Here is a 17650-nt window from a genome sequence, read left to right as displayed (position 1 = left end):
CTCCCTGCATGGAGCCTGCTTCTCCCTCTGCCTGTGTTTCTGCCCCCACCCCCTCTCTCTCTGTATGTCTCATGAATAAACAAAATCTTTTTAAAAAAATTAAAAATGAATGAATGAATTAATTAATTAATTAATGCCTTTAATAAAAAGGGACGACTAGGTGGCTCAGTGGTTGAGTACCTGCCTTTGGCCCAGGGTGTGATCCTGGAATCCCGGGATCGAGTCCCGCATTGGGCTCCCTGCATGGAGCCTGCTTCTCCCTCTGCCTGTGTCTCTGCTTCTCTCTCTGTGTCTCTCATGAATAAATAAATAAAATCTTAAAAAATAAAAAAGTACTTCTTCCTATCCACGCTCAATATCTTGCCTTTCCTTGATATTTCTTGCTGTTACAGAGACCTGCAATCTTCCCAGGCCAGTATTCCTAAGTTGTTGAAGAAACATTATACAAAAACAATTCAGGTAATTGCTTGTGGAGAAAACTACCAACCTGGCTTGAGAATACAACTCCCGGTGCCAGGGCAAGGTCTCCGGGTTGGGTGGGAGTCTGCCAGACTGGGTCACTCCAACCTCAGGAGGGCCTTATTTCTTTTCAAGCTTCAATCATCTCCCAACCCTTGGGGAAATATGGCCCTACACATATTTCCTTTGGCCTCCACACATTTACCCTTTCCTTCTCCTTTACCTTCTGCCTATCCATCTATCCTCCAACAAGCAACAACACCCTGGTTTTAAAAAATAAGCACAGGAAAGTTTTGTCCAACTCTGTGCCCTCTAAGCTACAATCAGGGGTCTTTGATTCTTTTTGTGAAAGGTCTTGAAAGAGTGGTCTTATTTTTTTTTTTTAAAGATTTTATTTATTTATTCATGATAGTCACACAGAGAGAGACAGAGAGGCAGAGACACAGGCAGAGACACAGGCAGAGACACAGGCAGAGGGAGAAGCAGGCTCCATGCAGGGAGCCCGATGTAGGATTCGATCCCGGGTCTCCAGGATCGTGCCCCGGGCCAAAGGCAGGCGCCAAACCGCTGCGCCACCCAGGGATCCCGAAAGAGTGGTCTTCATGCCCTCCTCCTATGATCTCATCCCCCATATAAGTCCTTTGCAAGTAATTCTGAATCATCACTGTTCCAGCAATATTGTCTTTTCAGTCAACCAATAACCTCCTTGACAAATCGGGTGGCATTATCCTTGATCTCCCTAGGGCACTTCAAAGCATTGGCCATTCTCTCTTACTTTAAATTCTCTGGTTTTCTCCTGATTTCTGCAATGATCTCGCCCTATCCCTCCTCCACCTGCCCCCACATTGTGGCTCACTTCTTAGACACCTGCGCTTCTCCTCAGTCACTCCTTGCCTCGGGGAAGGCATCTTCCCATAGTTTCTGAGAGGGTGACTCACCGCACGTAGGCCTCGCTTACCTTTTTCCTCAAGCTCTGGTCCAAACCGCCATCTAGTTTCTAAGATTTCGGTACTCCCATGCTCCCCACACTGTGTTCCTCTTTGTCACCACAAGTATGAACCCTCGCTCATAATGTTTTCCCAAAGGAATGTTCCCCCTGCTTCTCTCTGCCCAAGTCAACCCCCATTCACTCTCTTCAGCTTTAGCTCAAGTTCAAACACCCTAAAGTCTTTTCCCATAACTCAAGTAAGGACTGAGCTTTCCCCCTTCTGGTTGTCCATAGCACTCACTGTCTAGACTACACACTTGTGTATTATTATGTTATTCATGTTTTTATACTCTCTACCTCTTCAGCTGATCTCTAAACTCCTGTGTGTGTTGAGAGTGGGGCAGGCATCCTTCTTTGGATACCCCCGATGCTTGTTACAGTGCTAAGTACAAGTACTGGTTACTAAATCCTGTTGAACTGTATTCAAGGGGGATGTGGGATCTCTGTGCTGGTGAAATGATGGTGGGAGCTCATGTTTATTTAGCATTACTTTATGCACCAGGCTCTCCTACACTATCCTAGGTACTTCGATATCGATAAACTCATTTAATCCTCATAATACTGTCATCTGGTTTTACTGACGAAGAAACTGTGGCATAGAGAAATTAAATATTTTATACAAGGTAGTAGGGCCAAGTGGGGGATGGGATCTAATAGTTCCCTCCCTATAAAGGACTTAAAAAATTGTGTTTAATTATCTGTTTCTATGCTGTTTTCTGTTGGAAAGTTCCTAAAGGCAGGCCCAAGTCTTACCCATCTTCTCCAATGTCTCAATAGAGACACAACTGGCATTTTGGGCAGGACAATTCTTCATTGTGTAGGATGGGTCTACACACTGAAAACATTTAGTGTTCCTGGTCCTTTCCTTCTAAATGCAAGTAGTCCCCTGCACCCTAACACTGTGACAGCCAAAGACATCTCCAGCCCAGTTGGTCTGGGCCAGGCAAGCCTCAGAATGCCTGCCACCTCCAGAACCCACTACATCCCAAATCAGCACCATCGGTGTCCTGTAGCTGTCATTTAAACCAGGTGACCCCCATCCTGGACTTCATCTCTACCATTTTGACCATGGATTTGTACCTAATCAATAAATCGTTTATAGGACGATGACTAACTGAAAAACACAGGTTGAGTCACTTATACTCACTCTTCTGGGAATCTGAGTTATGATATCAGGCGGATCAGACAGGAACAGAAATTGAAGCTGTAACAATGCCTCAAGGCAGTGGTGGGACGAGTATGGTTATGTGTAATCTAAAGTGAAGAGGGAGTAAACTACGAGTAAATGACCAGTGTGGGTCTGCAGTAAGAGGAGACCAAGCAGAAGTTCAGGGAAGAGCAAAAACACCAAGAGAAAGATGGTCCCTGAAGGAGAGAGAGAAAGAAGGGGAACAGCTGGTCCCAAGGACACCTGGTTTCAGCCCACTGGTATTGGGAGCAGTAGCTCCAACCCTCCTCAGGATCTTGAGGTAATCTAGGTCTAACTAGAATGAGATACAGTGTTTGGTACTCAATACAACTCTGTTAGATAAAAATGGATGAGTGGCTCATCCTGTTATTGTAACAGGATGAAATGAGAGGAAGCTACACAAGGTGCTCTGAGAACTGTTAGACGTGTAAATTAACATGGTACTGGCACCACTACTAGTGTTGCTGAGACAGAAGCTCCACGGGCTGTCTAGCTGGTCATTTGTTACTGCCCGGTTACTTGTTATGGGCATGCCCCTTGTCTCCAGAGTGGCAGAGGCCTCTTGGCATCTGCCACACTCATGGCTTGTAATCAGTGTATGAAATCAGCCAGGATGAAAAGCTACCGTCTTGGAATGACTGGCAGACATTTTACTCCAATAGCGTGAATACAGTCTGTTGCTACAAAGAGATCATGTTCACATACTTGCGATGAAAAGAAACCTTGACCAACAGAGTCCTAAAATCTGAGCTATCTGTAACACTGGCAAAAGTGCCTTCACATCCATGCTGGTTTTTCTCATCTTGGGAGAAAACAAAACAAGATTTTCCTGGATTCTGTTGTTCCACTGCATTTACTGCCCAAACTTTCGAGCAACTGCTTCTATATCGGGCAGCCCGGGTGGCTCAGTGGTTTAGCACCACCTTTGGCCCAGGGCACAATCCTAGAGACCCAGGATCGAGTCCCACGTCGGGTTCCCTGCATGGAGCCTACTTCTCTCTCTGCCTGTGTCTCTGCCCCACCCACCCCCCGTGTGTCTCTCATGAATAAATAAATTAAATCTTTGAAAAAAAAATTGCTTCTATATCTTCATCACCACTTCCCTCCTAAACTCCTTATAATGCGCTCTGTAGCTTGGTTGCTCCTCTTCCTCACCCCAGCCGCCAAATGCAAGGTCTTTCCTTGGTCCACAAGCCTCCCATACCTCTGCTGTGTGTAACACAGCCACGTCCGCCTCCATCTGAGGTCCCCCATCCTCTGACATCCCTAACACAACACAACACAAAACTTTTCTGCTTTTCTAAGTTCATTTATGTAGAAGAAACTCATAGTTGTGCTTCTGACTCCAGCTCTTATGAAAGCACTGGTCTGGGCATCAGGAGACCTTGATTCAACTCCTGATCCAAGGATTGGTTTTAGACACACGTTTCAATTTCTCTGAGCTCCATCTCTCTGGTTACAAAAACAGTGGATCAGGCAACCTGAGTGGCTCAGCGGCTGGCTGAGTGTCTGCCTTCTGTCCAGGGCGTGATCCTGGAGACCTGGATCGAGTCCCACATCGGACTCCCTGCGAGGAGCCTGCTTTTCCCTCTGTGTCTGCCTCTCTTTTTGTGTCTCTGCCTCTCTCTACCTCTGTGTCTGTGTCTCTGCCTCTCTCTTTGTGTCTCTCATGAATAAATAAATAAAATCTTAAAAAAAAAAAAAAAAAACGGTGGATCAGATTTAAGTGTTTTTCGAACCTTTTCTTTTCTGTGACCCCCATACTTTATACATGCATACTCCTACCACATCAGCTATGCTATGAAGTTCTATTCACTTTTATTTTAAAAAATGCTAGTTGTAACCCACTGAATAGACCTGAAGACCCAATCTATAAAACACTGAACTTATGCTGTATAGTGATAGGGGATCCACAGCCCTCTGACCTTGAACCTCCAAGCCTTGACTCTCACCTGAATCCCAGCGTCCTATTTCTCTCTGTAAGAGCTCTTCATTTAGATATCCTAATATCACATAACTCAGTTACCATGGAATCTGAAGCACCAGGTCCTTTCCCCATCACAACTGCTTATATGTTATTAGCAAGTGTAAAATCTTCGTGCCTGACTTTTGGTCTAGCAGTTGGAGAGCAATTTACATTGGACCAACCACCGTATTGATAAATTATTAGCAAATCTGGATAAGGATTTTTAAAAGTAACTATGTGAAGGCATTGGAGAACAACCATAAGCAGGCCGAAGCTAGAGGGGATAGGACTCAAGGGAAACAGGCTAGGTAAGATCCATATTTACTCAATTCTTTTTTTTTCATAAATTTATTTTTAAAGATTTTATTTACTTATTCATGAGAGACACACACACAGAGAGAGGCAGAAACACAGGCAGAGGGAGAAGCAGGTTCCATGCAGGGACCCCGACATGGGACTCCATCCCGGGTCTCCGGGATCAGGCCCTGGGCCCAAGGCAGCGCCACCGCTGAGCCACCCTTGCTGCCCTATTTACTCAATTCTTAACCCCTGAAGTCAATCTCCCACAATCCAGAATGTGGGGGAAATTAAGCAAAAATGGAAAGTCAACAACTGGCAATCTTCTTGGGCTGAAGAGTCAAAGGCTCACATCTATGGTTGTGAAGTGTGTAGATATTTTGAGAGAAATCCTGGAAAAAAGGGAGCCACAGAGATAGCAGCCCAAAACCTGTGCAGAAATTCCCCTCAAATCCTTGAACTATGCATTCAGGTGATGAGACTCCAGGAAACCAGCAGAAAGCAGTAACAGCTGGAGGCAGAAGAGCCTGGCAGATACAACTGTCTGGGGCTGAGAAGACACTTTCTAGAATTTGAGTTGCTCCAAGTTATGAGGTTCAATAAACACTGTGGTTTTCAACTGAAACCTCAAAAGAGCCTCCAGGCTCCCCACCTCCCAGGATAAGGGGCCATACCCTTGGACCAAGGGCAAACCATAACAGACCTGCCCTACCAACATCTAAGACAGGCCTCCCTAGGAAAATGACAGATAAGGCAGGTGAGGGAAAGGACATATCCTGGTAGAAGCTGGGAGCAGCCATTAAGTAGAGCTCTATTTCTCAAAGAGAGTTGGGGAGTGGGGGGAAGAGAGGAGGGAAGGATGAGGTGCTCCCTCATCACAATCACACAATCAATCTGCAGGACAATCACACCTGCAGACACGGGGGTCTGAGGGCAGATGTCTGGGGTCTGAGGGCTGATGTTCGACGAAGATGGGGCTCAGACTGGATCTCAGGAGAAAGGGGACCATGCAGTGACAGGCTGGTGAAGCAAGTGATAAGGGGGAAGGGAGGTGGGCCAACAGGAGATAAATCATAATTTATGAGCACCTATACTACGTTCCAGACGTGTATTGGGTGTTTTACTTATGCTGTCTCACTGACACAGGTATTATTATCTTCATTTTATAAATAAGGAATCTAGAGCTCCAAGAGGTTAGGTAATTCACCTAAAGTTACACTATTAGTAAATGATGGGGCTAAGATGTGAATGCAGGGCAGAACACAGACTCCGACACTTGTTTCCTTCTGTAATTACACGTAACTGCAACATTCAGGATGGGCAGTGGTGCGTGTGCTCAAAGAGAGCCAGCAGAGAATGTTAGAAAGCAAAAGGGTTTTAAGGTGGCCCAAGATTTGGTTACAGGTCAAGGAGGATCCTAGAGGTACAAAAGAGGGGTGTCAATTGAGCTAAATGTGAATACACCATCAAAACTTAAGTGCTTGGCTAAAAAAAAGAGAGTTATAAAACTGGACATGACAGAAGGTGGGACTGAGCTGGTGTTAGAGAGATCATAGGGCAAATTGCACCACTCCGGAGAGAAGGGCTTGACTCTTGTTAAGACAGAGTAAACACACTTTGATTACACTTAGGAGCTTAATACAATAAGGAACTAAAGACAGGAAACAAAGTTCGTCTAAGGAACAGGTGTAGGGAAACGGAAGGGGAGCAATACAAAAACCAATATAAGGAATCAGAATCACTTGTGTGCCCTGTGGTTTTTGAGCTAGAAGGAATTTAGAGGTCATTCAATCCCTATCATCTCTGAGCAAAAATGCACCTACAAGAAAAATGGCTAGCTGCTAAATACCTCCGCCTCCCACCTAATAAGGCTGCGTTTGGTTTCATTTTTATCTTTGTCAATGCAAGTGGAGAGCCTGACTTATCCAAAACAATGCCCTGGAAATTCTGGTTTGGTCAAGCCTGGGTTGGAAAACCACAGGATAAACCACTGGCAGTTCTGGGATCATATCAGGGACTTGTCATGCCCCCACCAATAGGGAACCTATTCTGAAGATTGAGACTTTCTACTTGGGAGGAAGGTGTGAGATGGATTTCACATTTTCTGACTCTAACCTTTATCCTCTTTTCATTAGCTACACTCCCCCAAGTTGGTTCAAACCAGAAAGTTGGGTTGGCAGGAGAAGAGCATATACATTAAAAAAAAAAAAAAAAAAAAAAAAAAAGGTTTAACATTAAGTCCAGTAATTCTAAAAAACAACAACAAAATAAAATGCAATAAACATAGTTCATTCAGAGAACTGGAGAAGACAAAATGGCAAGAAAGAAATAATCTTTATATTATAAAAGATTCTCAACTAACACTCATGTTACAGATAACTTGGTTAAGGCTAAATGAGATGAAGTAATTTGAATATACAAAGCATCATGTACAGGAACAAAGCATCATGAAGAATCTAATCTTCTGGTTTCCAGAAGAGTTGTAGTGCTTATTATTTACTTAAGATTCCTGAATGTCAGAGACATGAACACTATACAAAACAAGTTAAATCTTTTCCCTAATGTCTAAAGTGTAGGGATTGAGAGAAAATGAACTTTGTCTTGGTGCCTTAATAATGAACTAGCCATCCCCATACAATGAACAAAAAATATTACAGTATGAATGAAAAGATATTTGGGATTAGAGATACCTGGCAAAACCAAAAATGGTAAAGAAAGTTCCCATGAGAACGTGGTCTTATTCTGGAGGCCACAGTGCATATTTATAGCACTATATATGTTCTTGCTCTGTGAAGTGCCTCCCAAAGGGATTAAATCTCTAAGGTTCAGTGCATGAGTGTTTCTAGTACCTGGTATAACCACCCCTTTTACTATTTTCATGTTTTATCCTTCTTAAAAGGCTAGCTGAGTTCATACCTTGAGTTTTCTTCCTGTTTTGCACAAATTCGGAGCGTCTCAGGCTGCTGGGTGCTGTGCGGCGGAAACGACTATTCCTTTTCCAAGTCTCCAGGCCATTTCCTTTTTTCTCTTCCCCTAAATGGTAAGTATTCTTCCCTACTGAAGGGCCCTGGGGAATGCCACAACAATGTTCTCCCGGCTCCCCTCCTGTCCACTGATCCCACAAACTATCCGAGAAGATCCCTCTGCTCCCAAGTGCCATCATTCCTGTTCGGTCAAAGCCATTATCCTCCAAATTCTTCATGTGATGAACAGAATCTGTTCCTCTGTAATTCTGAAATTTAGACTCATAGTTTGTAAATAGAGTATCATAGCCTTTATTTTCTGCAACAAAGTCACTCTGATCCAGGGGAAGAGTCTTTGCTTTAGGACAGATTTTATCATTTTGACAAACTTTTCTGTCCCTTTCGTAGTATTTGACAAATTCTTTACCTTCACTGACACCATTCAAATCTGGGAAGTCCACCAACCGACCATTAGTGTAATTCTCAGGAACCTGACATAAATTGTTGCGGTTTCTATAATGAAAATTAGCTTTTTTACAATCCTCAAGGTTATAATTAAAATTCCTGTGGTCCGTGTGCCACTTTTCAGGTTGACCACAATTCCCCACAGAATCATCCAAACCACTGTGGTGAGTGCACCATCCAGTTTCTTTAGAATCCTCAGGATCATAATGCAGACCCCGACCCTCTGTGTGGCCTTTCATTTCCCCATTCCTTCCAGCTCTCTGGCTTTCTGGGCTGCCTGTGTGCTGATTATCCTCAGTCCCTGGGCTTGGATTCCAATAATCCACATTTTCTGAGTTCTTGTAACCATCACAACCTCGAGCCGCTCTTCCATAGTCCATATAGTCCTCTCCATTTTCTTCTGCTTCCTCAGGGTCTGAGTAGCTTGGTTCACTCTGCTCAAAAGCCCAGTAGCCACAATGTCTTTTCCTGTAGGGCCGATTCTGCCCCCGACTCTGGCCCGAGCTCCAATCTCTGGAATCCAAGGTGCCTTCTAGGTAAAGTCCATCCAGCATGGTGAGGTCCCTCTTCTGCAGACTCCCGCAATCTTCATACTCCCAGCTGGAGCCCCAGCGCCCTTTCTTCTCCACTTCTCTTTCCTCTCTAACTCTGTAGGTTTCACACATGTTCTGTGTGCTTAAAGACATGAGTTTTACTTCCTTCTTCCATGGGCCTGGGTGGGGCTGAAATGTGGACAGGTGCACTTTAGCCTAAGGCGGTGTCCGTCCTCCTGAAAATGTCTCCCCAAGTGCCCAAGACGCTCTCCTTGCTCCTCTGGCTGGGGCGCAGAGAGATGTGGAGTTATTTCCACTTCAGCATCCAATCAGTGAGCTGCTCTCTTTCCCCACAGAGGCCAGGGGATAATTAGTAACTAGTGTTCATGTGATTGGAGTTGGCAGCTCTGTTCATGGTTTCCCTCAAGCTGGTCAAACTGGCTTGGCTGCTTTCTGTGCTGAAGGCAGAAGTATTCTGCGGTTCCAAAGGTTTTGTACAAAAAGCAGAGTGAGCAAGACCAGCCCCTTTCAAAGCCCAGGTTAAGGTAGTAGAACTCATCTGTCTCTTGAGATATTTCAGTAATCAACCAGTGGTATAAAGAACCACCAGCGGTATAAAGAATGTTTTCGTGTGTGCAGCTCAACACATGAAACGTGTGGACATTCCCCATCCCCTAAGTTCAGCTTTCTAATCGTTGGAACATCTGAAACTCTGTGGGACTCCCTTCCCTCAGTGAGAGCCAGAACTCTCCCTCTGAGAGTCTGATTCTACGGCAGTCAGGTTACCAGCTGGTGTGCACTCAAACCACAAATGGTTTCAACTCCCACCGGCAGACACATGGGGACATCCCAGTGGAGGAAGAAAAAGGATTTCCTTTTTACTCTGATCTAGTGTATGGGTAATTTTAAAACTGTCCCCTAGAAGAATGTAGTTATGTATGCTTTCACACTTTCCTTGATACTTGCCATGCCAGAGAAGCATGAAGACCATTTCCTAAATCTCTCTTTCATCCAGCATATTTAGGAACTGGGGAATAAGGTTAGAAATCAGGTGCATATAAAGATACCTACTTGAATCAGCAAACATTAGATGGGCACCTATTATAGGTGAGGTATTGTGGAAGAGAGAAAAAAGTGGACAAGTTTGTCTCTGCCTCCTGCAATGCAGGAGCAACACTATAAAGGAGGGACACCTGGGTGGCTCAGTGGTTGAGTGTCTGCCTGCCTTCATCAGCTCAGTGTGTGATCCTGGGGTCCAGGGATTGAGTCCCACATCGGGCTCCTTGCAGGAAACCTGCTTCTCTCTCTGCCTATGTCTCTGCCTCACTTTCTCTGTATCTCTCATGAATAAATAAATTTAAAAAATTTTTTTAATAAACCCACTATAAAGAAAAATCAAATGTGACAAGTTCTATAACAAACACAAATGGCAATGACAACAAAGCAGAGTCCCTGGCAGAGCAACTGGAGGTTTCATGGAAGTGGTGGCATTTGAACAGTGCTTTCAAAGCATAAGCAGAATCTCTACAGACTTTCTAGATATGGAAAAGTAGGAAATGGGGAACAGTTTGAAAGATAGAATGAGTAGAAAAAGTAATAGGAGATAAGGCTGGAGGGGTAGATTGGGCAAATCCCAAGGGATCTGTTTTCTTTTTCCTTTCTTCAACTACCTAATGTGCTTTTGGATTCTCTTTTTTAAATTTATTTTTTATTTAATTTATTTATTTATTCATGAGAGACACAGAGAGAAAGAGAGACAGAGACACAGGCAGAGGGAGAAGCAGGCTCCATGCAGGGAGCCCAACACGGGACTTGATCCCAGGTCTCCAGGATCACCTGTAGGCTGAAGGCAGCGCTAAACTGCTGAGCCACCCAGGCTGCCCTGGATTCTCTACTAATAGTTATCAAATCAACCTCTGGATTGTCAAATCTTCTGATTTTCACACAAAGGTTTCTGTTTGTTCTGTGCCCTCTCACTTTCCAAATGCACAGCTGAAGCAGCAGCTGCCCTGGCAGCTTCTGGGTTTTCAGTGCGAAGATGTGATATGATCATGATGAGGGCTAGCAAGTTGATACCTTTTTTTTTTTTTTTTTAAATCTTCAGTATTATCCTTACTTTACTGCAGATAAAGAGTCTTGGAGGGATCCCTGGGTGGCGCAGCGGTTTGGCGCCTGCCTTTGGCCCAGAGCGTGATCCTGGAGGCCTGGGATCGAATCCCACGTCGGGCTCCCGGTGCATGGAGCCTGCTTCTCCCTCTGCCTGTGTCTCTGCCTCTCTCTCTCTCTCTCTCCCCCCGTGTGACTATCATAAATAAATTAAAAAAAAAAAAAAAAAGAGTCTTGGAGTTTGAATAACTTGGTCACATAAGCTGGTACAAGGTAGGGCCACAACCCAAACTCGGTTGTGTTTGACTTTGTGACACAATAACAGAGGGTACCTCAAAAATGTAGTAACACTTTAATTTCTCTCAAACTAAGCATACAAACAAAGAAACTCTATCACGGCCTAAGTCAGAAGCAGGCTACTTCTGAGGCAAGTATGTTCTCACACTGTCACCCCCCACCGCCCCCCGCCATTCCCTCTATGTCTTCCAGTCCCCTGCCCACGTGTCCCTCCACCCTCTATGGCCACAGGCTTGTCCCCAGCCACTCAACCACAGTATGTGCCTAGACTGGCACATAAAATAAACTGGGCACACTTTTAAATGTAGAAAGTAAAGGTTAAGCTTCCCCTAACAACATGTTATAGAAAACAAAGTTCCCTTCAGCAACTTCATATCTTTGATAAAGCTAGCAGGATAAATAAGAAACACACCTAGTACATCAACAGAGAGAAGAGATAAAAGAGGATAAATTACAGGTATGAAGGATACTGGTTATAAAATGACCCACTGGAAGAGGTTAGGTGAAGCTAAAAGAATTGATCTTTGAATAAGAGAGTGCATAGTGGGTTATAGTGGAGATTCCTCACTCCCACCCCATTCCACTCCACCCTTCCTAAGTCCTATTGTCTTCAGGGGGTTAAAGACATTGTTCGCATAAAGATGCAACTGCCTCAGCTTCACCTCCTTATTGCTATGACCTAGAACTAATCAGAAGCTGAGAACCAGGAGCTTTTTTCATGTGATAAATCTCTGTACAAAGACGTGTGGCCTGAGGGAAAGAGGAAGACAACTTTTCTACTTTTCTCAATCCTGGTATTACTGGCAAAATTCAACCCTTCAAAGGGTATCCCTGTCTGTGGCTCTCCCTGTCATGGAACACAACAGTAACATCCCAGTGGCTTTTCACAAAGCCCTAAAGTAGCACTTCCCCCCCACCACCCCCCACATTTTCTGTTTATCACCAGAGGGTGGGCAATCAGCTGTAGTGACCATCCGTATCCCCTCTCTACTCCCAGTAGGCAGATATGCTGTAGGACACAATGCTGGAAGGGAAGCCGGGCAGCAAAATTTGAAAGGAGACATAAAGGGAGAAGGTGCAGGAAAGGTAAAGGAAGAGGGATGAGACAGGAAAAGAACCAGCAAGAACATGTGCCTCCCTACACTTTTGTGGATATCTCTAACTGTGCAGACCATCCCTCTGGTCAGGTGCCCGATGCTTTCAATGTCACTGGTACCGCAGTGACATTCTCTGATTCCTATGGTTCTTATTATTTTCCAGAGCCCCAAGCAAATCTCTCTCTCATCTCACCCATGTTACTTTATTTTTTTTTTTGTTTAAATTTTTATTTATTTATGATAGTCACAGAGAGAGAGAGAGAGAGAGAGAGAGAGAGAGGCAGAGACACAGGCAGAGGGAGAAGCAGGCTCCATGCACCAGGAGCCCGATGTGGGATTCGATCCCGGGTCTCCAGGATCACGCCCTGGGCCAAAGGCAGGCGCCAAACCGCTGCGCCACCCAGGGATCCCCCCATGTTACTTTATTATACTTGTTTATCTCCACTTAGTACACTGAATGCTCCTTGCAGGGAAGAACCATGTCTAATTTATGTCCCAGTCTTCAACACAGCTCTGCACATGGGGTACCCAGCAGGTACAGACATGTTTGATGAGCAAATGCTTGCAGCATTTATTGGGCATGTGCTAGATGCCAGCCAGATAGAGGGCAGGATAGCTTAGAGGTTAAGAGTGCAGCTCTGCGAGCCCTGGGTGTGAATCTGAACTTTGCCACTCACCAGTTGCATAATTGGGGAAATTACTGAGGCTCTCTAAGCCTGTTTTGTCATGTTTTCATCTTAAGCACAGAAGACATGACATTGCTGTGGAACATGATTAATTATAAAAAGTATCATTATTGAGAAATTCCCACTACCTAGAATTTGAAACATTTTTGTTCTGCCACCTGTATATCTCATACAAGAATAGTTTACCAGTATATCTCAAATCTTACAAGTATGGAAATCAATGAAAGATCCTGGAACTTGCTATGGCTTTGGGGATGTAGCACTGAACCAAGATCCCCTTAGAATTCCTTTTCAGACACTCTGAAATCATCAATATCTGGCAGTCCCCCAGGACTTCGGGTACTCCTATTAAATGATCTTTTTTTTTTTTTTTTAATGCCATCTTTCTTTTCTTCTTTCTTTTTTTCAAGATTTTATTTATTTATTCATGAGAGACAGAGAGACAGAGGCAGAGACAGAGGCAGAAGGACAAGCAGGCTCGCTGCAGGGAGCCCGACATGGGACTCGATCCCAGGAACCCAAGATCATGCTCCGGGTGGAAGGCAGATGCTCAACCCCTGAGTCACCCAGGCATCCCTATTCCTTTTCTTAAGAAAACTCTACCCCTAACATGGGGCTCAAGCTCACCACCCCAAGACCAAGAGTTGCATGCTCTACCAACTGAGCTGAGCTGGCCAGGCGCCCCTACATGTTCACCCTTTGAGGACCTGCCCCAGCGCTCCTCCTCATACTTCACCTGGAGGGTAATCAATCACTGCTGCCCGCACCTCCCCACCCTCGCCCCCAATCAGCACAGTGACCTGGGGGCTCAGTGGCCTAGCTCTTCCCCAACTCATCACACCAAATTTGCTCCAGGACCCCCTCCTACTGCCCCACCTCTGAGTCTGCCACAGGTCTCCCTCAGACCTGTGCTCCCTTGTAGAGCAGTCCTCTCCTGAGCATATTCAGATAGAAGTCTCCTCTCTGTAGTACCATCTGCTTTCCATCTTCCAGAAAGGGACTCAATTTCTGGCCTTACCATAATACTTTCTCCTCGGAACTTATTTTCTCAGTCACGTTCAGAGGAAGAGAGGAAGCCCCAATGAAGAGAGACAATTGGGAGAAGGAAAAGCAGAAGCTGGAGTCAAGGAGCACTGTAAAAGGCAATAAAGACAGGAATGTAGGAAAATTAGAGGTGTTTGGAACAATCTGATATGCTCTGAAGAATGTGAATGCTCTCAATGGGATAGGGCTATAAGAAGCATTTAAGATGTCTCAGAATTTAAACCTGGTGATGAACTTAATAGGTTATGAGTTAGGTGAGGGTCCAAATAGAGAAACTGGAATGGAGAGCAGCTTGGGGAAGTTGCTAGCATGAACAGGTGAGCATTTTGGAAACTTGTGTAACTGATAAGCTAGCAGTCAGAGGTATATCTGTGAGGGAAGGTTAACTATTTTTCCAAAGTGTAGCAACACATACATATATACTCTTACAGTCTTCAACAGATGAGGTTACTAAAAAATGTTATGCCTGGCATAATTTATTTTGGAAGTTGGCAAGGGTCATTTGGGATCCCTCCTCCATAAGTACTGGTATTTTTTAGTTTTTCAAGGGCAGCTTCCTACCACCAGCTCTCAGAGATCAACCACTCCTTCCTTAAGTTGAGACACACGGACCTCGTGGTATGGCATAGCGACAGAGCTCAAAAGACTAGACCATGACACTGACTTGAATTTGAATCCCAGCCCCACCACTGACCAACTGTGACACTCTGGGCCAAACCTCAGCTTTCTCATCTGTCAAATGTGGACAATGTGGAGGATTAGAAACGTGTTGAAAGACCCAGTACGGGGACACCTGGGTGGCTCAGTGGTTGAACATCTGCCTTTGGCTCAGAGTGTGATCCTGGCGTCCTGAGATCAAGTCCCGCATCGGGTTCTCTGCATGAAGCCTGTTTCTCCCTTTGCCTATGTTTCTGCCTCTCTCTGTGTCTCTCATGAATAAATAAATAAAATCTTAAAAAACAAACAAACAAACAAACCAAAGACCCAGCACATTGTTTAGCAGGTAGTAAGTGCTCAATTAATTATAATTATGGTCACTGGTAGGGGCACCTGGGTGGCTCAGTGTTTGAGCATCTGCCTTTTGCTCAGGTCGTGATCCAAAGAGCCTGCTTCTCCCTCTGCCTATGTCTTTGCCTCTCTGTGTCTCTCATGTATAAATAAATAAAATCTAAAAAAAAAAAAAAAAAAAAAAAAGTTACGGTCACCACTTACCTTTCCAGTTCCTTCAGCTCATGGCAAGGGTCAATGCCTGGGCCGCCTCTTTCTCTACCTATACTTCCTTTAAAAAAATTTTTTTAAGTAATCTCATTAAATGCTGTGGCTCTAAATAATGTCTGTGTGCTGCCAAATTTAGTTGTCCCTAATATATGTCCCCAGCCCTAAACTCTCCCCTAAACTCCGGGCTGTATATCAAACTGCCTAATCAACACTTTCTACTGGATGTCTCATGGGCTTGTCAACATGACCAAACCTGAGCTCCTGATTTCCACCCCATCCCACCTCCCCCAGCAGCCAGCATCTCCTGCAGTCTTCACTATTAATTGAGAAATTACTGGCAACTCCAGTCCTTCCAGTTGCTCCACCTCGTGGTATCCTTAACTTCTTGTTTTCTTATACCTCACACCCAATCCACCAGCAAGTCCTATGGGCTCAAACTCAAAATCTACCTAGTACTGCACGCTCTGCATCATCTCCAGTCTACCATCCTGGTCCAGGCTGCGTGGCCTCTTGCTTGCATCATTGCAGTAGTCTAACTAGTCCCTGTGCTCCTGCCCTTGTGTCTGTCTGCAGCCAGAGTGACTCTGTAACGTTGTAAGTCAGATCTTACCGCTCACCTGTTCAAAATCTTTCTGTGGCTTCTCGTCTTATTCCTAACAACGAACTATAAAACCCACACCTTCACTCTAGCTGAACTGACCTCCTTGCTATTCCTCAACCACTACAAGCACTCTTGCCCCAGCTGTTCCATCTGCTGGTGACAATTCCCCCTCCCGAAAATTGGCTTTGCTGGCTCCCTACAATCATTCAGATCTTTGCTCAAATGTCGCTTTTCAAGTGAGGTCTTCCCTGATTCCATAGCTTCTTTTACATTCTAACACATGCTCATATTTCTACTTAACTATTGTTTGTCTCTCACCATGAGGGCAGAGATCACTGCTGTAACTCCAGAACACTGCCTGAAATATGGCAGGAGCTCAATAGTTCTTGAATAAATGACTGCCATAGAGTTTTTTGTCTTTGGGGTCTTGCTACATTTGCTAAAGTGAAGGGTAGGAGATGGGGCACTCAGGCAGTGGGATGGTGGCAGGAGTGCTCACGGTTAGAAGTTCCAAGCTAGAGGGAGACAGGTCTTTTTACAGGGTCCAGCAAAGCCTCAGTGAAATCTGACACCGATACTTAAAATCCCTGGATCTATTCCAGCCTCTCAAGCCCTCTGCCCGGAGCTAAGGGTGAAAAAATGTTCACAAAGTCATACTACAAAGTTAAGATTAGTGATTCACAAGTTAATTCTAAGTTAACCATTTCAAGCTACATTTCTTGACATGTGTTGAAACACCTATCCTAAAAGGAAAAGCTAGTTTCCATCCTGAATTAACATAGATTATTAATGCCTTCTGACTCTGGTTGCCGTTTTATACCAAAATCCATTACAAGTACTGAGCTCATTTTTACTGAGCCAACACCCTGAACCAGATGTCACAAGGATACTTTCTTTTTTCTTATGTACTGAAGAACCAGAAAGAAAGATTATTATTTCTTTCACATAAACTTTTATGTCTTGAAAGACCACAAAATGTTTTGGCTATTTAACTCTAATATTTTTTACTAGTTTGAGAATGAATTTTTAATACCCAAGGCATTCCAAGGAATCTTCAAAATAACAAATTGCTTCCATAACTTTCAAATTTTAAAACATCTGTCTAGAGTATTATATATCATTTCAGTATAAAGATGTTATTGGTTCCATATCAGTAATTTTCCAACTTGTTAATTGAATGGCTCTCTGTAGTGGGCCTCAGATCTCACTCAATATCTTGCCAAAAATGTTCTGTTCCTAAAAAGCACATTCTGATTTGATTTGTAACAGTCTTTTAAAATTATCCTGAGAATCTCTGGTCAATATTCCTTCTGACATTACCTTAAAGGAAAGAAAAGCTGAGGAGCAAGGTTCCTGATGTGGAAGAGGCTGACTCTACACTTTACCATCCACTGCACTGATTCAGAACTGTGGGGTCCTAGGCCACACCGGAATAACTACAGCTATGATTCACAGACAGCAAGACACAGTGTGGTTAAATACAGAGGTCAGTATCACTCTGACCTCCACTAGAGTTTCAGAGATACACAAATATGAATGATACTGTGACTGTGTCATTTTTATTAATCAATGGATAGTCAGTGCCTGCCTCGTGGTATGTGCCCAAGAAATATTTACTGAGTAAAGAAATGAATGTACTTGTCATTCTGAGGCATGTGAGCCTCTCCTAGAGACAGAACAGAACTATCAAATGCTAAAGTAAAATTCTCTCAGGGCTACAGGGTATAGTCCTAGGGGTTCT

At 44.2% G+C, this 17650-nt stretch overlaps 1 protein-coding gene across 2 annotated transcripts in view; it reads right to left on the bottom strand.

Moving 5' to 3' along the window:
* DNMBP (dynamin binding protein) overlaps positions 1-17650 on the bottom strand; it is a 107624-nt gene that overhangs the window by 35825 nt on the left and 54149 nt on the right. The window contains exon 1 of one of the 2 annotated variants that reach the window (XM_077878016.1): positions 7816-9164. The exons of the other annotated variant lie outside the window; for it this stretch is intronic. Within the exon in view, the coding sequence (XP_077734142.1) occupies positions 7816-9013 (1198 nt within the window). The 5' untranslated portion in view covers positions 9014-9164. Of the gene's footprint in view, positions 1-7815; positions 9165-17650 lie in introns of those variants that run through there. 2 annotated transcript variants of the gene reach the window in all.

This window comes from Canis aureus, chromosome 29 (assembly GCF_053574225.1).
Source record: "Canis aureus isolate CA01 chromosome 29, VMU_Caureus_v.1.0, whole genome shotgun sequence".
Lineage (NCBI taxonomy): Eukaryota > Metazoa > Chordata > Mammalia > Carnivora > Canidae > Canis > Canis aureus.
Note: the sequence above shows the minus strand (reverse complement) of the source record. Positions and strands in the feature narration are given on the sequence as shown.